Source organism: Genypterus blacodes, unplaced genomic scaffold (genome assembly GCF_046128005.1).
Source record: "Genypterus blacodes isolate CSIRO-AG114 ecotype Tasmania unplaced genomic scaffold, CSIRO-AGI_Gbla_v1 ptg000012l_1, whole genome shotgun sequence".
Lineage (NCBI taxonomy): Eukaryota > Metazoa > Chordata > Actinopteri > Ophidiiformes > Ophidiidae > Genypterus > Genypterus blacodes.
This window is the reverse complement of record NW_027466826.1, coordinates 5,735,506-5,758,511: the sequence shown is the minus strand read 5'-3', so window position 1 is coordinate 5,758,511 and position 23,006 is coordinate 5,735,506. Positions and strand designations below refer to the sequence as shown.

The following is a 23,006-nucleotide window of genomic DNA, read 5'->3' as shown; positions in this document are numbered from 1 at the left end:
TCATGAAACTTGGTTGGCAGATTGGACATGGTCGATAGATGTGGTTGCAGGAAAGGACATTTTTTTTAATGTCAACAGATTTCTCACAAACAAGCAAAGAAATCTGAAAATAAATATCAGGCTAGTGAGTGTGAATGTCGTACAATAGTTCCCATGTTGTTTCTTCATGCTGAGGATATCCTAAAATAACCTGTGATTAAATTACTAATGTCCTTTTTTCATTTATTTAATTTCCATTTATTTAATTTTTAATTATTTCTCATTTTCAAGCTGAGATAAGCTGATAAACTTTGCGTCTCATACTTCGCTCCCTTCTCTCAGGTGTCACCCCCTTCTTCAGCCTGTGGCCCCTCTCTGGGTTGTCGTGATCTGAGTCGTAGCCCCCCAATGTCCTGTCATGGCGCCCCTAGCTGCCTGTGACAGCCTATCCAGTGTGTTCGGCCTCCCATAGCTCCAGAGTGAGCCCGGGAGAGGAGGGACCAGAGGGAGGAGCAGCCTGGAATGATGACGTAGGATTGGAATGAGGGAGTGAATGTTCCGGGTCAGAAACTGGACGGGAGAGGAAATTAACTCCGCGACGAGGAAAATGCTCCCCGACGCTCGACTATGATGCAGCCATACTTTTTTAACGCTAGAGCGCTAGAGCGAGTAAATAATAACGACTTTTAAAACGTTGACGCGGGCGACGCCACGCAAGAAAGGAAAGAAAGAGGAGAAAAACAGGTGCCTGCAAACTAACCAAAGTGAGATTACGACGAAGTGCAATTCTCACCTTCGCCGCGACCCAAAAACTAGCTCGGTAACGTCACTACGGTTTATTTACACTCCGGGTTTCACTACTTGTTCACCATTTTTTTGTTTTGTTTGTACTTGTTAGCAAATTTAGTCTCAGGCTGTTTTACCGGAGCAATCTGTTGCATCCCCTCCCCGCTTGTTTGTTTATTGCACGGGTACGATATTCTCCCCCGTGATGTTTCACTGTATACCGCTGTGGCGGTGCAACCGTCATGTTGAGATGATCGATAAACGCCACTGCTCCCTGCTCTATGTGCCCGATGAGATTTATCGCTACGGAAGGAGTTTGGAGGAGCTTTTGTTGGATGCCAATCAACTCCGAGACTTGCCCAAGGTAAGCAGCACACGGCTACTTCCGCTCACTCGTTTTTTTTAATGGCAGGTTCAGCGATAGAGCACCTTTCTCTTGTTTGTTCGCATTCAAATGTATCGCGTAACGTTCAAGTGCTTCTGACACCGAGATACTGACTGATGCAGCATCCCGTGAGAATCTGGTGGGACCGGGGGGACTGCAAACGCACCACATCAGCCAGCCGGGCTTTACCTGCCACTACATGTCAATTAAAATGCACGGGGCAGAGTTTGAGCCTCGGCAAACTACTTTTTAGGTATTAATTGTCTGACTTTCAGGTTTCTTCAAAATATCTTGTGAAATGTTCTTTAACTTAATTCTTTTCAGGTAGACCAACACTGGTTTGATGTGTCAAACCTGTTTTGGCAGGTGGTTCTTTGCTGAGGTCACAAAATTCCGATGATTTCAAATTTCTCCACACCTGTGACAGAGACATCATTGTCTGCAGAGACAAAAGCATGTAGCTGTATTTATGTTTAAATGCCTTTGCAAGAACACATAATCTACTCTCTGAAATGAAGCCAGATTTACATTGAGAAGTAGAGTAAACATGGTGACAAATGTCAACATATGATTCAGCCCCTTGGTGTTTAAAGGACACAAGAAATGTTTAATTTATCCATCATTTAATTCATCATATGGTGTAAATCATAAAATATAACAATGAAATATCAATATGTGGATTTGATGGCAGGAGAAGTAGACTAGAGGGATTCTTCAATGTTCTACTTCAAGGTTATATAGTTTTTAATGCTTCCTGGTAAACATAACACACAAACTCCATCATGTGTAGTATTCATTTACTTCCAGTACATGTAAAAAGTCTGAAATCTTCACACAGTGTTAAATTTGATATCACAACGTCGCACTAATGTTTCCCACCTCTACTACGGATGTGTACTCATCGGTAAATTATGAGTATTCTTATTAGGTTTTTTGCTCTTTTGCTCTCTCCTAGATCTTAGTGTGACCTTTATAGTTTTCTGTTCTACTATCTTTAAATGTCCCTAAAGCCCTACCACGTGGTATCCTTTGCGGAAGTGTGTTATCAGACAGGCACACCCTTTACTGTTTCGGATGGGACAGTTCTGCAGCACTGACACCATACACAAGTCTGATTAAATGTTTGCACAGGCAAAGAACAGCCGCAACTCAGCTGTAAAATGATCCCCATTAGCTAGATTTTAATTTGGGTCATTCATCATCTGCTGTGAATCTGTGAATGTTGTGTGTTGAAATGTCAGAAATAGCAACAACAACAATACAGAGCAGCTCCACACACTCCTGACAGCTGATGTAGCTGTGTTGCTGTTGTCAGTGAGTGAGTGACGTTGTTTCAGTTGAAGAACGAGGAGCGAGCATTCCTTGTCATTCCTTGTACCTCTGGTTTCTCTGGGCCCTTTCCTTTCGTCGGTGGCGCTAAGAGTCAAGGGAATGGGCGCAAGCAAGTGAGAGAAAAATGGAAACAATGTAAAAGCTTCGGAAGACATCTGTCATATGAGACCAGTCAGTTTGGGGCCTGTATTAAACTGTACTTAAAATCCAGCTCAGAATGTTATCTATGCTTAAAAGAGGATTGTGTCCCCTCCCAAAACAAAGTTAGTTTAAAGTTACTCACAAAAATGCTAATGCACATATATATATATACACACATTGTAGCTCATTAGATTTTCTGAGGGAGGTTTGAGCAAAACATTTATGAAGGCAGGAATGGAGTTAATGTGGGTCTAAGGTGTAAGCTGTCAGGAATAGCTTTTAGTCACCTACAGCTTGAAATGGAATAAGTTCAACATATAGGGCAGTTCTAGAAATAAACTTCTAAAAATGTTTTTGAGACCTATAGGTGTATGTCAAAAGGCACGTTACTCAACACTCAGGAAGGAGACGAGTACTGTACATGCTGATTAATCTGCTAAACCCTAGATTTTTTAATTTCAAAGTGGATAAGATAATGTGGTAACATTTCATGAGCAGGTCATAGTCAACAGAACAGACCTTTTTCCCTCATGAGGTGACTATTAACCATATTGCTGCACGGTATGGTGAAAGATTGCGATGTGCGATAACTTATTGAATTGTGCGATAACATATATGTGACTCCATATGTCACATTAAGGTGTGGAAGTGTGTCTCCAACTGAATAGGATGTCTGCAATACGCATAGACCGTACAATACAGAATGCATATCAGAAATATTTCAAAATTGCTTTACTTCAACTACATACACCTTTATTGTGAAATTATACTAAGCATTGAAAAATAGAGAAGACAGGCAGTTCCCAGGTTACAAACAAGTTCTGGTTTTTAGTTTGTCTAATGTCAATTTGTCAAACAGAACATTTAAAGAAAATGTAATAATAGGCTTTATGGAGGTTGGTACGTAAGAACAGGATGTTTCATGACTCGAGGACTGCCTGTGAAAACATTTTAGTGAACAACATTCTTCATACTGCTCCTTATGTTTGTACTTTAAGAGGTTTGCTTGCGCCGCTCAACATTGTTTGCACATAACCAGAGGTGGTAAATGGTCCTCTAGCCAAAAACTGATGCAGTGACAGTGTAGACAATCTTACTTATAGAATAAAAGCTTTGGAGATATGCTGAACAACAACTCTATAGAAGTCCTTGCAAATAAAGTAAGACACAGAATTTTGTTATTCCCTTTGTGAGTTCCTGGGCGGTTTTTGCAGACGTTGCTGGCTTGTTTAGGGGCCGAATCTTCACTTGCCCTGCAGGTTTTCAGTTTTCATAAAGGTTAAGATTCTAGAAATGCCAAATTCTGCATCAGAATTTGCACAAGCAGTTTGCATCCCTGTTTTGTGCATATACAAAAGTTACAAAAGTGTCCCCAGGGGATTTAAGCATTTAACCTTGCTATTGGTTGTGTTCCTATGAGGTGGGATCTCAGTTGAAAGATTTGCATGTTGTTTTCAATGAAGCACTTCAGTTAGTAGCTCTCTTTCTCCGAGTAGAAACTGAAGATCCTCACTGCTAGCGTTTTTGCTGATCCGTAGCCGGGAGCTGCTCTGCTGTGTAAATGGATGGCTGACTCTGTGCTTTTACAGCATATTCCTCTAACCTGCACAGCCAAACCGGTTTTTATTTGTGCTCTTCCACTTCAGAGTGTGCATTTGTTCTGGTTTACAGTTGTTCATCACAAGGGCTAGGAGAATAGAATAATGCTTACATTCGCACGAGACTGTAGCTTAACCTCATACAACTGAAAGAAAAGGCACAGCCAATTAGATTAAAGTGAAGTTGAAGGGTAATTTAGTACCTTTCTTTTTCTTTCTTTCTTTCTTACAATTACTTACAATAGAATTTACGAGGTGCCTACGATTTTGGAAATGAGCAAAGTAGGACATAATTTATAGAGAAGGCAGTGAAATAGAGACAGTGTGTGTAAACCCCCTGTGGTTCCAAGACACTGCTTACTTTGTCCCTTCGTGAAAAGGACACATAGTGAGTCTGACTGCAAAACTGACATCATGTGTGTTTCAATTGATTCACTGCAGTCATTATATGTGTTAGTTTTCTAATGTCACAGTGAATCACTAAGCTGTAATGACCCTGCAATGGATTTATCAACGCAGGTGTATTCTATACATTTATGGTTGTTTATGGGATAGAGGGACAATTACTTTTGTTCACCACCTCACTGTCAGCCTAATATGATCGGTTCCACCTCACCTCACATGTACCTCTGAGGTGGATAACTGAATAAATGCAGGCCAGTGTTGTCTCCTGTTGTATTGTCAAGGCCTGAACTCAGAAGTCAGAATGCTTTTTATCAACGGGCAGATGAAAACATGTACAAAGGAGACTTGACAACAGGAAGAAAGACCTGAGGTGTGATTTTACAGTTGCAAGACGAGGCAAGTTGAAGCACATGTCTGTATTGTGAAGGGAAAACCTGATTTTGGTTGGCATGATTGCTGATTGCTTTCCGAATCATTCGTGCGGTGGAGCCAAATAGTAACAAGTGACTGTTGATTCAAGGTTTTCCTGAATCCACCGGCTTTCACAATGCACACACCGTTAAACTGGTTTATGAACTACTATTACCTTCTGTTAGTTTGTTAGTTTAAACGGAAGACACCGGAAAAAGAGCATCATCATCCATGTGAATTTTATCTCAGTGAGAACAAAAATAATGATGTATATGAACTTATTAATTAATATAAACTTTCTATCTGAAGCTTTTACTTTGATAGGGCATTTCCACAGTCAGTGCCTGGTCATCTGCTGTCAACGGCTGAATGGTGGTGATGAAAGAGATGACTTCATCTTTGATCAGATCTTTGCATGATTTAGCAATGCACTTAAGTGAAGTGTGTAAATGTTGTAAGCGCAATGATCTGGGCTCATAATACCACCTACAGGCTTCCGTAAGGTGTCTGGAAAACATTGCTGAAGGTGAAACTGTAGATTTAAACATTGACTCGCGAGTTGAGAGAACGGTTAATATGTTCTCGGCTTGTTTTGTTTTTTTGTGCGTGATGGCCGATGGCTTGGGGTGTGGCGCTGAATGACACTAACCGGAACAACAGGTTCGCCGCCAGAGCGCTAATACCGGACTCAGAAATCTCATGCAAACATGCAGATAAGACAGACACAAGCACCAGAAAGGTATTTCTCTGAGTGTGTGTGAAGGAAACCGCCCCCGTCTTCTCTCGAACTGAAAACAGGAGCCCCCAGTACAGAAAGTTTCACAATACTTTTGGCTGATAACTGTGTAATGGATGCGTTTGGTAGGGGGAGGGTGTCTGTGGGCATTAAAGACACTTTTAATCGAATCTAAAACAGAATTAACATTTTCTATCATCTCCTCTGTTTGGTGTAATGAGCAATTCTCGACCCGTGACACCGACTCTTCCCAAAGGCTATAGAAATTATTTTAGCATGTATAATCTTTCTACATAGCTGGAACAAAACAATTAAGATGATTATTGTGATGCAAATGCTCAACCATTCCCCAGATCAGTCTTCATTAGATGATTGTAGCTCACTTGATGGCATCACCGATTGGAGCCTCATTCGTCGCTGCTGAAGTAATAATGCTTACAAAATATTATTGAACTGTCTCAAAACTTGGGAGTGGCGTGTGCAGACACAAATGTGGGGTTTTCCCGAACCAAAAACATAAATAGTTCCTCTTTAAGGGTGCTTTCACACCTTTTTTGGCAGGTATGGACACGCAGTCGCACAATGGTGCACACCAAACAAGCAAACTCCGGTCCATTAGAAATCGGTGGTTTGCTGCAGCTGAGAGCACTTTTGTTTGGACCATGGTTCGGACAAAGTTGAACAAACAATGCCACATAAAGGTGGATTTAACAAGAACAATTATCTGGTCAAATTATTCATAGAACTTATTTAAAGTGGTGGTGAATAGTTATTTAGAATTTTACCATTGCAAGCTACATTGGAATTGAATTATCAGTTATATTCTGTGTGTCAAGTCATGTAGGTTTGTTTAAACAATGTGTTGATTGATTACCTTTTTGCCCACATGCCCTTTTTACTTTGACTCTCACAGCAATCAATAAAGAGTGTGCCACTGTTGTTTGAGAGCATTGCCAATATGCAATATCATATTTGTTTACTCACACGTTTCTTTTCAACCATTTCAGCCCTTCTTTCAGCTGGTGAAGCTAAGAAAACTCGGCCTGAGTGACAATGAGATCCAGAGGCTTCCGCCAGAAATCGCCAACTTCATGCAGCTGGTGGAACTGGATGTGTCCCGAAATGGTGAGAAGGAAAAACACTGATGTGATGTATGTACAATCTGGAATATCATAATATTTGTATATTTTTCACTCTCAAGGTTTAATGTAGTAGCTCAAGGGCAAAATGAGGGGGCGGGGTGTTAGACTGAGAAGGGTTTTGTAAATGAAACCAGTGAAAGTCATGAGTATATAGGTGAATAAACGAGTTACCAGCAGCCTGAGGAATATTACTGATACATATGGAGAAAAGTCTTGGACCCAAGTATGGAGCCTTGCGGGACACCTTTGGTGACCGGAAGGGAGTCAGAGGAAATGCTTTCAAACCTTACATGTTGCACCCGGTGAGAGAGCTAGTGAGAAAACCAAGGCAGTGAGTGATTAGTGACCCCAACACCGCCCAGTCGGTTTAAGCTTTGGCAAGGTTAATGAATATTGCAGCACAGTGCTGTTTGGCAACTAATGCAGATGATGTAATATCCTTAAACAGAGGAAGCAGAGTTGATTCTTTATAATCTGATTAGATTTCAGCTATGTGGAAGGAGGTTAAAGAGGTCTGTTAAGGAAGCTGCAATGATGAGAGCTGCAATGTTGATAAAGAAGACAGCAAGCTCAGCAGGCCCAGCTGCTTGTTTGGGGTCCAGAGAGGACGATTCCTGCAAAACCTTTCCTTCTGAAATGGTCAAAAGGAGAAATTGTGTGCGGAGTAAGCATGGAGGATGGATAAAGTGTCGATTGAATGCTTCAGCAATAAAGTTCTTATCTGCAACCACGAGATCCACCCTGAGTGACAAGGGTCGAGTTCAGGGATTGTTCTGGAGCTTTCTCACCTTTTTTTCCAAAAGGTATTAGGGTTAGAGCCACATAAAGTAAATTGCTTGTGAAAGTAGCCAGCTTTCCTGTGCCTGTCGCACAGCGTGTGTGGCCTTATTCCACAACAGGAGAAACAGGTGGGGGTCAGTGGCAGGCCTGGATAAGCCTGCTTTGTGCCAGCCAGCATTTTGATGTCGAAGCAGCACTGCCAAATCACTCTTGAACCAGGAACTATTGCCATTTTTTTTTAAATCTGTGAAAACTAATAGCAAAACCAAATCCAGAACATTTTACACAGCCTTATCATTCTGTAGTATCTCAAACTGTATTGAATTTCTCATTATGTAAAAACAAACAGCCATTAATCACATTTTGCGTGTTTACTACTTAGACTAAAGCAGTTCTTTCTTTAAATATATTATTAGTTAATATTCAATATTATTAGATATCATTAGTATTGTAAAGAAGAGCATCTAATAAGGCTTGAGCAGAGTGAGTAAGAATTGTTGTTTGTTCTCTTTTTCAGATATTATGGAAATTCCAGAGAGTATTTCATACTGCAAAGCCCTCCAAGTTGCTGATTTCAGTGGAAACCCACTAACAAGGTAGTCAGCTGTGGTGAACTGCGTTGAACCGTGAACTGTTTTGAGCAGTACTAGCTCTGGTCTATGTGGCCCCCAAGGCAGACTCAGGTTATTTCCTTCAAATCCATTAAAAGATAATCTTTTTAAACTCTACAGTATCAGTATGTGAGTTGCTAGGCATAAGGCAACAGAACCGTCAATGGCTGCTGCTTGCTGATGTAGAGTCATGGTTGCATTTATGGTTATATAGCCTGTGGTAAGTCATGTGTTTAAAGGAACTCAAACTGATGTAATTGACACCAACATAACACAACGTTAATGTTGATGCATGCCTAAGTGTTCACTCATTAGAAGACTAGCTGACCACACTTCAAGAACATAGGAGCCTATCACAGTTTCAAACCACATGTAATGCACACGTTTATCCTACATAGTGGAGTAGACGACCATTCCAATTGCACAACAGCCAACAAAATACTAATAGCCTATATTAAAGCTCAGCTCATCATATAGTTACTCTTATTGTAAATTAACATGCAGGTATTGGACTAAAATGTGTCCCTACAGGCTGCTTGCAACATTGTTGTATCTTACTTCCACCTCAAAGTTCAGAAGTACAAACGTGCATACTCATAAGCAAGTAACCTAACTCTCCTTCAATCTTTCACCAGGCCTGTATTGTAATTTAGTCATCGTAAGGAGAAAACAAAGTAAAACGAATATCAAACCTGGTGCAGCTTTGAGTTGACAGGACGCGGATGTTACTTTGTTGTCATTAAGCTCATTCTAGTTCATTAAGAAATGATGCAATAAAATATTAACTAATTAAGAAATATTGCTTGTTTTGAATGAAATCATCATATTTATTGTGTCCCTTTGTACTTGACATCTCATGTGGTGGTGTCTTGTGTTCTTTCCCAGGTTGCCTGAGAGCTTTCCAGAGCTACAGAATTTAACATGCCTTTCCATCAATGATATTTCATTGCAGGTCCTTCCAGAAAACATTGGAAAGTGAGTATATGCACTACTTATATTTATTTTGACATAATGAGGAAAACTTGCCTTTGCTAGAAAAACATGGAATCTTGAATACTAATCTCAATATCCTTTTGCACAAATGAATGAAAATGAATGAAATTCAGTGTCGTGCGTGAGAGAGGGAGGTGCGGAGCAATAAATGCAGAAAATGAAATAAAGTTAACTAAAGGAAAGCATACCATTGAATATGTCAGCAATACTTTTTATTTAGGAGGAAATGTTCCCATTAATTGGAATAGTAAGGTAAGGGATTTTAGAAAGATGTTACTGCTGTGTAGGTGGGGCTTAGAGTTGAGATACTGTCTATTCAAGGATTTGGGAGATGAATGGAATATTGGAAATGGGCAAGTAGTCATTCAAATCATTAGGTTCTGCCCCAGGGTTTTTGAGAATTGGTGTGATAGAGATGATTTTGAATGACAGGGGAACAGTAGCAGTGGCCACGGAAGAGTTAATTATGACTTAATTAGTCGGTATACTGCATGTAATGCCTAAGTTGAACAGTAGTGAGACACTCTGCCATAAACATTATTTGATTGAACATTCATTGATTGGTTGGTATGTACAGTATCTCCTCTGACTGTCAGGGTTTAATGGCAAGTTTGGGATTTACATTTTGGCTGTATGAGGCAAGAATGTTTGACAACACATTCTTAAACTATGGAATGCTTTGTGTCTCAGCAGTGAACTAGAAGCGTCCAAAGGTTTTCTAGCAAAGAAAACCTTTGGACGCATCAAGTCAACTGTCGAGACAAGGCAGCAGCTGTAACTCAGCAGTGTTACCAAACCAACATTTACACACTTTGGGTTGCCTCCTCAAACATTTACATTTTTTCCTTTACAACACGGTCAAGAGAACATAGATCACTTCACACCTCCTTGTCTTGTGACATGTGCCCTGCATATGTCTCATATCTGTCTTGCATAACACAAGTGAGTTATGGCCCACTGTCTGCTAAGGGGGAAAAAATGAATTCACTCGAAAGAGACAGAAAAACATCTGGGTGTGGGGCTTCAGAGCTGGATAAGACGGGCTTTTAAGGGGGTGATCTGTCATTGGTTTATCTACTGACAGGAATTTTGTCTGGCAGGCAAAATTGCTGTAAGATGCCTGAGACAGTCAATGCAGTTAATTTCCTCAGTGTGTGCTGGAATTTGATGGATTCTCTCTGATTTGTGACATCGACATTTAGCCCTGCAACACAAATAACCACGTTTTGTGAAATCTGTCATTATTGTAAATGTAATTTAGACCTTGAAATAGATAGATTAAGAGATTTGTTGGCTTTTCTACAAGTAGTATATGGAGAAAAGTCTTGGACCAAGTATGGAGCCTTGGGGGACACCTTTGGTGACCGGGAGAGAGTCAGAGAAAATGTTTTCAAACCTAACATGTTCATAGTGAATAGAAATGTTGAAACAAAATGAGCATTCTTTCTATTTAATCAATGTTCTCATCTACAAGATCAACTTTGTACTGTGGAGTAGAGTAGGCTGGTCTATCATAAAATCCTACATTAATTGGGTTTATGTATGTGCTGCAAAGAGATTAGCCTGGACTTTGGTCTCTGATGAGCCACTTGCTCTTCATCAAATATGCAGTTGGTTGTTTATTCTGTGTGGATTTCACAGTCTTGATTAGACTGACACACCTCAAAAGTACTTCCTGTTCACTGAGATCTTGTCACAAGGACATCCTCTTGATCCATATTAAGATTTCTTGGAAGAAAATCTCTTCATCGTAGAAACATGAAGATACAAGTAGAAAAAAGTTCTGTTTTCATGGCATTTTAAGAAACGTGTGTTCATTTGTCTTTTCTTTGTCATTACAGCTTGTCCAATTTGGTGTCGCTTGAACTCAGAGAAAATCTGCTGACATTTTTACCTGAGTAAGCAATTTACAGTATTTCAGAGCAACGTAACCCTGTAAATAGAGATTAATAAGTTATAGTGTGGAATGTTTAGCTATTCATTGTTTTTATTTTGACTGTATTTTCATTATAACTTCCACAGGTCACTGTCTATGCTTCACAGACTGGAAGAACTCGACTTAGGCAATAATGAACTATATAACTTGGTAAGTTTATCCATTTGGTAAACTGAATGACACGCAGACTTCCATCAGAACTGTCTCATTCTCCTTGTTGTTGTCATATCCAAGTATTGATTAGTAACTGTCGGGAAGATAACATCTGCTTTGAGATTTTGTTTTAGAAAATTAAGCTTACAGGAGATGTTTTAAATCTCTGGATGAATGATTTTCTTACAGATCAACCATGGCTTTAAATTAGTTTTTTTTTTTTCTCATTTGTTTTATTTCATTAAAACTTATTATAGTTTCATGCTGTCTGAAATGTTACTGCTTTTATATTAAACATTAACATCTAAAATTATGTTTGCATATTGGTTCAATCTCCAAGTAATTGTAATAGAGGTTTTAAAAAAGTACCATGTTTTGATTTGACTTCATCCTGAGATCTTGAGGTGTAATGTCTATTTGATGTAACATCCCAAATATTAATTATAAATCTTGTTATGATGCCAGAAAACAGTTCAGTCATTTTTCTGTAGTTACACCTTTGATGTCTTTAATAAGTGCCTGTTCAATTTCTGTGACTCTTCCTTCCCCATAGCCCGAGACAATAGGCGGTCTTGTCAGTTTAAAGGACTTGTGGCTTGATGGGAACCAGTTGGCTGAAATACCCGCAGTAAGTTAATCATGTTCACTTCAATCATTTGACATTCTGTTATTATCTGTGTTGTAATAACAGTGCCACTGTTCAAGGACAGAGCTCGCGTTGCTTAATAGTTTTTCCATTCTCACACTCGGACAGCACTGTATCCCCTGTTCAAATCGCTCTAATTCACAATGTAAAAATCTCAGAAACAGGAAGGAATATCTGCTACACTGAATTCTCAGGATTTAAGTGAAATATCTGACTGTGATGCAGTGATTGCCGATTGCTGTGTTGTGACAAATCCAGACCTATAGATCCATGGGTCACTGCTCTCCAAGGTTACAGCCCCTATAATTAGATCAATGCCATTGTGCAACACCTATTATGCTGGTATAACTTGTTTTTCTTACCAGTAAATGATGCTTTGAACCTTAGGAGATGGGCAGTATGAAAAGCATGTTGTGCCTGGATGTCTCAGAAAACAAAGTTGAGCGTCTTCCAGAGGAGCTGGGGGGCCTCCTGTCACTCACAGACCTGCTGGTATCCCAGAACCTCCTTGAGCACTTACCAGAAAGCATCGGTAAGCAGTCAGTTTCTTCTTCTTCAGGCGTACTGTAGAGATAGTTTAGCCACATCTTGTTCCATGAGTGTCGTATACTGTCTACACCCTCTCATCTTTATATTTTTGGCCATGAAACCATTTAAATGTACACATATATCAAACAGAGTGGCCACTGAGAGTATGTAATTGTAGTATCGTTTAGAATAGTGTCGAAGATTGAGGAAACATTGCTTCCTTTGTGTTTCAGTTTAAAATGCATGCTTGAATCAGATTTCCTTTTCTCCTCTCTCTTTTCAGGAAAGCTAGGAAAACTTTCAATATTGAAAGCTGATCAGAACCGGCTAACTCACCTCCCTGAGAGCATCGGCAGCTGTGAAAGTCTCACTGAACTGGTGCTCACAGAGAACCAGCTACAGGTGTGTTTGTAACTCTTAACATGACTGCAGATGCTTTAGAATCTCCACACAGAACAGCTGAGACCAAGATGAATGTTACTTTCTACAGTTCTCTTGAAAAGCTGCAAGTGTAAACCATGATTGGATGTTTAAATGTTAGAGAATTACAGATTGATCTTATCCCGTGTGAATGCATCCAGGTCAGATACGAGTGTTGTGCAAACAGTACAAACTGAAATAAGAGGACTTTTGAGAGCTCTCCCCTTTCTGTTGCAGTTGTGTGTTTTGTGTCGTGTTTGTTCATCGGTGAATGCCTTTTGTCTGTCTGTTGTGCGCAATGTACAGTGGACACAAGAATGATTAACTAATCTGTTTTCATGTCCACGACTCGGTGACTTTGTGGATAACTTTCGAGTAGCACATTCTCTGCAACTGATTGTGTAAATACCAGTTGATAATGTCTGTGAAAGTTCTCAGTTGATAATGTAAAAGCCACAAACGAGATAAGGTAAAGACCTGAGATTGCCTGTGTTGTTGCTTTTTCATGTAATAACAAATTGGACAAACCTGTAAAGCTTTTATTTTCTTTTTCCCCCGCCTTATTGGTGTAGAGTTTACCGAGAAGCGTCGGGAAACTAAAACGACTTTCCAACTTCAACTGTGACAGAAATCAGCTGACGTCATTACCTAAAGAGGTGAGTTCTTCGTATCCCAACCTCACTTAACATTACATCAAATGTCTCGGGTTGTGAGTCAGGCAGCTTGGATGAAATCAAGAGTACATGTTACTACTGTCAAAACCAAACGTACACACAGTTAAGCTCTGGTATTAGATGGGTGGATTTGTAGCAACTTGTGTGTTTAGTGGCATGAAGTTTGATAAATTAAATATTAAGAGGACACACAAGATATGTTTTCGATATGGGAAAGCTTAAATCTGTTTATAAACATTATACAGTATAATACAATATGTGTTAAAGTTCTGTTCATTTAGATTATAAGTACTATGTCGGCTTTCTGTGCTGTGCTATACTATAGTGAGTGTAAGATTATCAGCGGCCCATCGGAACTCACACTGGCTAGACAGTCGTTAGGTCAACAGTGCCCTTACTTGTTTGGCGTTCAGTCCCCAGGTGTGTTCAGTTCCATTGTGTTTGCGCGCGACATTCTTTTCCAACCACTTGTACCGTATAAGCGAAAGGCATGCCTGGGTTAAAGCTCAATGTGAAAGAGCTCTTTAGACGTTGCACAATGCCCCTGTGTCTTAACGAGATAAAGATTGCTGTGTCTGGAGGACAAATAAGCGCACACTTTAGCTTCGATAATGTCACTTTCTCTCTAAAACAGAAACATTGCATCACTTCTCATCACAGTGTGACCCTGTTCCATCTACTGCGCTGCACTTTGCTCAGATACTTGACCATATACCCACATTTACGTCCGAAAGACTTCATTGTCATTGTAGTCAAAACAAAATGTGTCCTCTGCGTCTAACCCATCTGCTTTGGACGCTAACCTCTGGCACGTTTGCCGGTTAATGTATTCAGAGTTGTTATAGCTTTGGCGATTGATGCCTTTAACTGTGGCCTTTTGTTTGCTGTTGAAACTGAAGATTCAAAATCTGTCGGTGTGTTTTGCTGCTGTTTCGTCGATGCAAATACTTGATTCATGCGACGAATGTCTACAACAGCGCTCGGCTCTTTGCTCGAGCAGATTCATAGATTGCCCGCCGGCACTTTCGCTGTCCCGTGAGGCCCCCCTGCTTTTGATGGATCACTGAGCCTAATTGTGTCTAATTTTAGTTCCATCTTCCACATCCTATTGACATTTAATTACTCTGCCGCTGAGATCACCAAATCTGAGGGAAAACGTCCAAATGCTGCTCGCTGAGTTACTCCTCTGTTAAGCTATTAGGGGAGACAAAAGTAAACTGCATATTGCTCTTAAATATACAAACTCCTTCTTATTTGCCCATAGTATGTTACACATGTGCTGTAATCTTAATTGTGTTCTCTTCTGTTCCTAAGATTGGAGGCTGCAGTGGTCTGAACGTCTTCTGTGTACGAGAAAACCGACTAATGAGGATACCATCAGAGCTGTCGCAAGCCACAGAGCTACATGTGCTCGATGTGTCGGGTAATAGGTACGACCCTGTCCATCGGTGCTTGTTGTCCTATCAGTGAGACCCTAGGCACAGTTAATCAAAATATAATACAGTCCAGATATGCACTGGATAAGGTAGTTCGTCACCATTGGTCTCTCTTATTCGGACTGTTTCTCTCCCATTGTTTTTGGGAACCTTTCTCTCCAAAACCCAACCAAATATGAGGCATCAGTTAGAAATTCTCTGTGTAAAATCATATCCTGTTCATATGTTGGTGTGATATGAGTCTGTTTTGATATGGAAGGAAGTACTTAGTCGTGATTGGCTTTGCTGTTTGTCTTCAGGCTTACCCACTTACCCATGTCACTGACCACATTACGACTGAAGGCCTTATGGTTGTCGGAGAACCAGTCACAGCCGCTCTTAACCTTCCAAACTGACCAGGATCCCAACACGGGCGAGAAGGTTCTAACCTGTGTGCTGCTGCCTCAACAGCCTTACGAACCCGACAACAAAGGTACGATTCTCCTTGCTATCTCTCGCTCCATATGTTCCAGATGTACGGAACCTGCGTACGTGCAGCTACCGGGTGGAGCGGTATTTGCATGAATGAAGTGGCCCGCAGCTGTTGCTATGCATATTTAATGCAAATAGTTGTGGCAGTGTCTTTTAGGCTCAAAAAACGCCTTAATCCCCAAGAGTGTGACATCTGTGTGATATTATACAATTCCGATCATCTCTTTGGGGGAGACTGGTGTCTTCTTTGCCCTCTGATCTTCTCCTGTAGCTGATGTCATTTTTACGCGGCTCCTTGAGGCACCTACTTCAAAATGCTTTTAATTCCCAGAAACACACTGGATTGGAGAGATAAAGAGGCTTAGCAACGGCCAGCCTGCTTCTATTAGAAAGCTTTCCCGCTGAGTATGGAGATGCTGAAGAAGCCTGGCTGTATTTGCCTGATACAACAGTTCATTATCATTTTTTGCTGGTCTACATCCTCATTTGTCATCCACAGCCTCCCTTACAAGTGTGTGTGGAGTATTAGCAATGCACTGGAAAGGGACTGTTCTGTCTTTAACTGTGTTTTACATTTGGATGAGGAGATGGCACTTTTATTTTTCTCCTGTTAGAGATGCATATGGATGACTAGTGCAGGTCAGATGAGTCGGCCGGATGCTTTAGTGGGGGAGGGGGCGGTCTCCTTGCTGTAAGCCTATGGCTAAGCCGGGATTTGAAACTGTGATCTGACAGTTTTTCGGTCCCGTATCAACATTGTGTACATTTTTGACTTGGAAGATTCCGGAAAGCTTTCATGCTCGCCGTACTTAAGCGTGCTGCCAGCTCGCACTCTGTATTTGACTGCTTTTTTAAGCTTGCATTTAATAAAAATTCAATCATTACAAATATCTTTTGATGACATATTTCCCCAGGCTCTGATAATCTCGCCCGCTGTGGAGCCCTGGAGAGCCTGGTGAACGAAATGGGGGATGAAACCTGGGACAGCAAAGCCACGAACAGGATCAGTGCCATACACTTCCTGGATGACGTCGATGAGGATGAGGAGGATGGCCAGGTGAGAGCAGGGATCATGAAGTGATGGATAGAAAATCAAAACGCAACAACTCACCTTTTCTGCATATGTAATCCCTTTAACACTCGTTTGAATGTTTCACTGTGATGCAGGGAACGCTGCTTCGACGGGCCACACCTCACCCCGGTGAGCTGAAAACGATGAAGAAAGCAGCCGAGAACCTCCGCAATGACCTGAATGCCGCCAAAGGCTTGGACTCCAACAAAAACGAGGTCAATAATGCAGACAGAGTGACCACGTCTGTTTGACTTTTACCTCAGAGATGTTTGTACCTCCTTGTGTCCTCTTGTCTTGTTCTCCTGCACAGCCCCTCAGTCCTCTTTGTCTCTTTGACCTACGCACCCCGGTATGCCCCCTCGCCCCCCCCCTCCTCTGGTTCCACCCTGGGATAGCACCGTGGATGAAATGTGTTTGACCCCACCAGGGCCAAAGTGCCTTCCTCTTTTTAAATAGTTTCTACAGCAATCATCTTCTCATTTTTAAAGATATTTAAATAAAAATCCTTTTTTTTTAAGGTCTCTTTTTAAGAAAATATACATTATTAGGTAGTTGCACTATGATAAATCCTTAATATGGTCAAAACCTTCTTAAATGTATTATATATGTATTCTATTTTTAAACACTGGGTGAAAACTTCTTTATGCATTTTGGGCAGACAAAACAATTTTTTGACCTACTGATCAATAATTATTGTATAGTCATTTGTGAATATCGATACTTTTATACTTTTTTGGCAGCTCAGATGTAAATAAAATGTATAGGAATTTTCTTAATCAATTGCAGATGATTTTAAAAGGTGTTTTTTCATGATCTTGGTACTTCTTTCTTTAAAAAAAAGATTTAAACAATGAACAACATGCCATCACTAATGTCTTCATCATGGCTTCAATCATGGCAAACTGGACTCCTTTTGTTTATAACCAAGTCTGATCAATTAATCGACCTTGGTCTTAAATACTAATCTACAAATCAAACATCAATGATCTGAAATATAATCTGGAAGCCATAATTTGTTTTATTTATATCTGCTTCACTGTTTATAGATTAAAAGCGGCTGCATTCTTAATTTCTTTTCCTTAAACAGTACTGTATAGAATAATCATTGGAGTTTTCGGTGAGAATGAGGTTCATACCACGAAATGGAATTATACAGTAATGCACTTCTCAACTTTCTCAAAGCTTCTTTTATATGGTACATTATGAAATATTTTTGTTTTCAAATTGATTGCAAAATTGGTTCAGTTTTGATTTTTCTGTTTTTAATTATTTCCTGATGAAACTGCACAAAACAAATCTGTAAAGGCAGAGACGCTGGGCCTTGAGATTTGGATGACTTAACCACTGATCCAATAAAATGGATGCAACACTAAACGCTATGTTTGTTATTCCTTTAATGCTCATAGTCAGATACACATGGTAAAGGAATAAAGAGTATTTTAAAAATTCTGGAGAGGAGAGAGAGAGTTTTCTGGCTTTAGGTTTAATTTCAGACTTGACACACACACACACACACACACACACACATATAGCAATGTACTGTATGTACAATATATGTTCACTGTAACAAAATCTATACCACAGTGGTTATTTAGAGAAAGTCTAAATAGTAAACTATAATTTCCTTACCCTTGTGTTGCTTGTTTTGTCTTTCCAGCCGTGCACGATGTTATTGTAATTCCTCACCAGCAACTTCAAATTGTTTACCCTGCATGATGAATTGATGTCGGCATGTTTCAGCACATTGTAGTACCAATGTAGCATTTCCTTTGTCTTCTTCACATTCAAGTCACAGTTCTGGCGGGTCTTATCAGCTCGACTTTCACCATTTAAGACCCACATCGTGTCAATGCATCAAATTATCATGCTGCAGCTCTTGAGGAGGGATTTTAGCATAAATTTGAGGGGAATCCAGACTAAACTTCTGAGCCTGAACTAAAGATTAGGACTCTCTTGAGAATGAGACCCCCTGTCTGAATGATGTTAGCTGTAGAATAAATGAATATATATTTATTACAGAGAAATGGAAAAGGACATAAAAAACTCATTGTCATGTGTCGTCGTCAGACTGGATACTTTGGCACCCCCTTGTGTACAACAACAAGTAATCAGCTGTTCTGGGAAGCATGAGATTTCTCCAACTTCTAATTCTCCAACTGCTTTGGTTTGTTAAATTGTGGTTTCAGGTCCACGAGTTCGAACGTGTAGTTTATAATAAACAACTGTATATGACTCTGATCCATTAACGTCACCATTTATTTCCTACAGGATGTTACATTTCAGCAGTGGGCAGTTTCTTCCGATTCTCTCCAGGAGTGTAGAAAATGTCACGCTAACCTGTCCCTCAGGGGGAAAGAACATCTGCAAGAGGACCCTGAGCTGTTCCTGTCCAGTGATGGTGTGTGTGGTCACCTCTGCAATGAAGAGAACAAAGAAGAAACTGAGCAACCTGAGCAGGTCTGTTTTCCAGTTTAGGTATTTCACACAGTTTTTACCATTTGGGGATAAAAGTCCTGGTGATTCATACGAGCAGCAGACATGCATCCAGTGTAGTATTCTTCCAGGTTCCATCCAAATATTCTATATCTGTGCATGTGCTTTTATATACAGTACCCAGAATCCCCCAATCTGATAACATGGTCGTGTTTAATGCAATTTTGGTTTTAATCTCTTGTGACTCGATGCATGATGAAATATCGGTCATCACTCAGGGGACCAGTCTCATATCTCACAGACTGGAAAGGCATTCAAGACATTTCTTATCTCCAGGACGGTGCTGATCAGCTGACAGGGAAAGATGCCTCGCAACAGTGGTTTTGTCATAAGAGAGGTGAAATCCACGATTGCCGAAATGTTCAACACCACAGAACTGAAGTGCCCTGTCTCCATGGAGACCCTGTTCCCAACATTAAGATCATCTCCATCACAGGTCAACTTAAGCCATCTTTGGTCACAGAGGCGACACTTCCTGGAGAATCTTTCATCTCTGAAGTGCCATTAAGAGTAATTGCATGCTGTGTCTGTCATTGTGTGTAGTTGTGGGCTTGTGTCATACACTGCAGCAGAAAAGTACATGCAGCATGTTCTGTTCTTCTGCTTAGACCTCAGATACATCTCCATGTTAGCTTTGTATTTGATAATGAAGTGGTTCCTCTTAGTTACAGATCCAAGTGTGTGGCCAGAGGGGTGGTTTGGGTATCAGCATTGCAGGTGGGAAAGGCTCTTTACCTTACAAAGGCGATGATGAAGTAAGTACTAGTGCAGAACAGTTAAGACCTCTTCCCACATATTTGCTCATATGAATGTCTCAGTGAAAAACCATAAACACTTATGTTTTCCCCTTAATTCTTACATGAACTGTGGACATAATTCAAATGTTGTATTTTGTGTTAAATTCTTTCAAGGGTGTTTTTATTTCACAAGTAAGTGCTGGGGGACCCTCTGCAAAGGAAGGGATCCATGTTGGAGACAGATTGGTGGAGGTAGGACAGTTTTACTGACGGTTATAATCTCAGCTATTGTTATGAAATGGTCTTGTCCAGTTAACTCTCTGTCATATAAAAGCCCATTATATCCATACAAGCATGCAGTCATCTTCAAAATCAACACTGGTGTTCCTTCTCCGACCAAAGGAGGGCATTGTAATACTAGGAGAGGACATTCAGCATGAGCGACTTGTTATGACAAAGCCAGAACAAATCCAACTACATAACTGACAAAAATACATGTTCACACATTCTAAGAGTTTTAACAATTGAAACTCGTGCCTGTAGTTGCGCACATTCTATGTTGAACGAAACTATGGCGTGTATGTGTGAATGTCATTTCTACTTTCACTGGCCCTAATAGTAAAATGTCACCACGGTCCATCCAGGTCAACGGACTCAGCTTGCAAGGGGCGACCCACCATGTGGCGGTCAGCGCCCTCAGGAATGCAGGGAGTTGCATAAATGTGAAAGTACTTAGAGAGGAGATACCAGGAGTCGCCCGTGTTCCTAAGGACCAGAGTCTAAAGGGCGTCACGAGTGGGCAGCAGTGCAGCCTTGACGGAGGGGAACAAAGACAAAGCAAAGAGCAGAGGATGAAAAGCTCAGCAGACTGTTTGTCCAAGAACATTGAAGCATTTGTCTGCAACGGAAATGGAATAGTGGGTGGTTTACTGAAATGACATCACACAGAGATGAAATGATATTCCAGCATTGTCTATACCTATAGACACATGAAGATAATGAAATAAAATTATTATAATCATAGCTATATTTGTCTTTATGCGTTTCAGTCTGGCCCAAAGTGGACCTTGTCAGAATGGGAGGCAGGCACCTTGATGACAAATGAAGCACTTAAACCGGGGAGAAGTACCATGAAAGTGAGCACATTTCCTAACCTGTATTATTATCTCGTAATTGTAGAGTCAAAGTAGTCAAGCAACCGCATTTTAAGTATGTACATGATGTACTGTATATGATGAGGGGATGATTCAAATGTATGTTCGGCAGATGTCTTTCTTGACACACCATCATAATAACTCATTTGTTTTTCTTCACGATTCTGATCCCTCCCTCTGTCAGATCCCACGGATCATCCTCACACACCCCTCCGTCTCGGATGAAGATGTGGAGCTCTTGACTCCCAACAGAGGGACCCCCAACAGAGAGGCATCAGGCGACAGCCACATTCACTCAGACTCTTTAGACTGCGCTTTCTATCCACCCTGACCTCAGCCGAAGCGTGCACTATTGGTATTTCCATTTTATACAGACGCCTGTAATGTGCTGTTATTGCAAGACAAGCTGTCACTGCACAACTTTAGGTAGAAATATTGTATTGCTGCTAATGGAATTAAAATGCATTTGAGCATTTAATGAACAGAGAGTGAATACGTCTCATCATGCATTATATATCCAAATAATAATACATAACACAATCACAATGAATGAATGGTGTCAGTATCCTCCACTCTAAGTTGTGTGAGGAGCATTCATAGTGTCTCCACGCCTACGAATTTGAAACCCAGTACTTTTTATAATCTGTACCGAGATAACAGTGATTCCTGCAGAGACCAACTAAATGTCTCACCATGCTATACACTTTGCAGACATTTTCCAGAACTGCTTTTTCATCTTTCTTCACAGCTGGAATGTTTAAACCATGGATCTGCCTTTTCTTGCATTTACTCACAGAACCCATACTGTATGTCTTATTGTAAGAGTGTAGAAATCTTGAAGATCTGTATAATCATATTTAGATAAATGCAATATATTATTAAAAATAAATAATACATTAATTGGTTTTGTTGTTGTTAGTTATGTAGAACATACATAACACAAATACAACGACTCTATGGTGCAGAGAGACGGTATATATATATATATATATATATACATATATATATACAGTAAGTGAGTGTGAGGCAATAGGGACATAAATAGACATAATGGATGGGGTGGTTGAAGAAGCTAAAAGCCATGAAGGCTGGTTGTTGAGAGTTGAGTGGATTATTTTGCATTACCTCTAAACTGTGATGTAATTCAAGAGGATGAAAAATTCTTCATTTTATCATTCTTATTATCAATGAAGCAAATAAGACACAGCAATCTTTTAAACTTTTATAACATTTTTTTTACATACATTTGGTTAGCAGCAGCAAATGCACAGTCCTTGGTGTGGATTCCAGATTTTGTGTCAATAATCATGTCCCCTGCTGTCCAAATAACATCTAGCATCCTTCATGTTCAATTTATACATTATATACAAGTTAACAGTTTAAGTTGTACCTAATCTTATCCCTACAACAAATATGAACACATATAAACAAGACATTGTGCCATTGTATCCCAACAGCTTGATGTTGATACCAAACTTTCAAACTGTCTCGCTGTCCTTTTAATGACTCCTGACACCCTCAGGTGTGTGACTGTGTCTCTGCACCTATGGGCTTATTTGGCACCACAACCTGAGCAGTGCAGGGGTTTCAGTGAGGATTGTCTCCAGTGATAATCTTCTGGGGGCAAAGCTTGTTGGAAAGCACAGAAGGGTCTTAAGGAAGGAAAACACACAGTTGGACTAATAAAACTGGGATTGTGGGAACATTGTTTTCGTGTGGTACCTGATGATGAGACAATGCAAAAACAACATTTAATAACATAATAATAATGACACAAGCTGCATTCCAATGCACATGCACAAATGCCAAGGCTCAGGTATTGTTTTGTTGTGAATTTATGAAATTATAGAACTACAATAAAGAAAAATGTTATTTTTGTTGGGGGACGTTATTACCAACTGAACAATTGTGAAGTGGAGAGGTTTTGTTCTGGTTGGCCCATCAGAGCTCATATACCTGAACGACAGCTCTGTCTGCTCCATATCAT

The 23,006-nt window shown here is 40.2% G+C and overlaps 2 protein-coding genes across 2 annotated transcripts; both read left to right on the top strand.

The window, feature by feature from the left end:
- Positions 1-523: 523 nt before the first annotated feature.
- On the top strand, positions 524-18,009 carry LOC143012098 (leucine-rich repeat-containing protein 1-like). Its single transcript, XM_076165157.1, has 14 exons — positions 524-1,129; positions 6,781-6,898; positions 8,213-8,291; positions 9,192-9,281; positions 11,141-11,197; positions 11,322-11,385; positions 11,942-12,016; positions 12,422-12,566; positions 12,846-12,964; positions 13,555-13,638; positions 14,971-15,086; positions 15,392-15,564; positions 16,478-16,620; positions 16,731-18,009. The coding sequence occupies exons 1-14, from the start codon at positions 971-973 to the stop codon at positions 16,884-16,886; spliced, it is 1,578 nt and encodes a 525-aa protein (XP_076021272.1). The 5' UTR covers positions 524-970; the 3' UTR covers positions 16,887-18,009.
- A 160-nt stretch (positions 18,010-18,169) lies between these two features.
- On the top strand, positions 18,170-21,726 carry LOC143012719 (uncharacterized). The gene is made up of 9 exons (XM_076165999.1): positions 18,170-18,176; positions 18,293-18,309; positions 18,904-19,092; positions 19,405-19,638; positions 19,794-19,883; positions 20,040-20,117; positions 20,510-20,782; positions 20,915-21,001; positions 21,204-21,726. Exons 1-9 carry the CDS (start codon positions 18,170-18,172, stop codon positions 21,348-21,350), a joined length of 1,122 nt encoding a protein of 373 aa, XP_076022114.1. The 3' UTR covers positions 21,351-21,726.
- Positions 21,727-23,006: the final 1,280 nt, after the last annotated feature.

Bases quoted from the DNA above. Each gene is read 5' to 3' on its own strand.
- LOC143012098 (XM_076165157.1), top strand. From the start codon at position 971: ATGTTTCACTGTATACCGCTGTGGCGGTGCAACCGTCATGTTGAGATG. The intron at 11,198-11,321 runs GTAAGCAATTTA...TAACTTCCACAG, and splicing joins CTGCTGACATTTTTACCTGA to GTCACTGTCTATGCTTCACA. The intron at 15,565-16,477 runs GTACGATTCTCC...ATATTTCCCCAG, and splicing joins TTACGAACCCGACAACAAAG to GCTCTGATAATCTCGCCCGC.
- LOC143012719 (XM_076165999.1), top strand. The intron at 19,093-19,404 runs GTCTGTTTTCCA...TCTTATCTCCAG, and splicing joins AAACTGAGCAACCTGAGCAG to GACGGTGCTGATCAGCTGAC. The intron at 20,783-20,914 runs GTGGGTGGTTTA...TATGCGTTTCAG, and splicing joins TCTGCAACGGAAATGGAATA to TCTGGCCCAAAGTGGACCTT.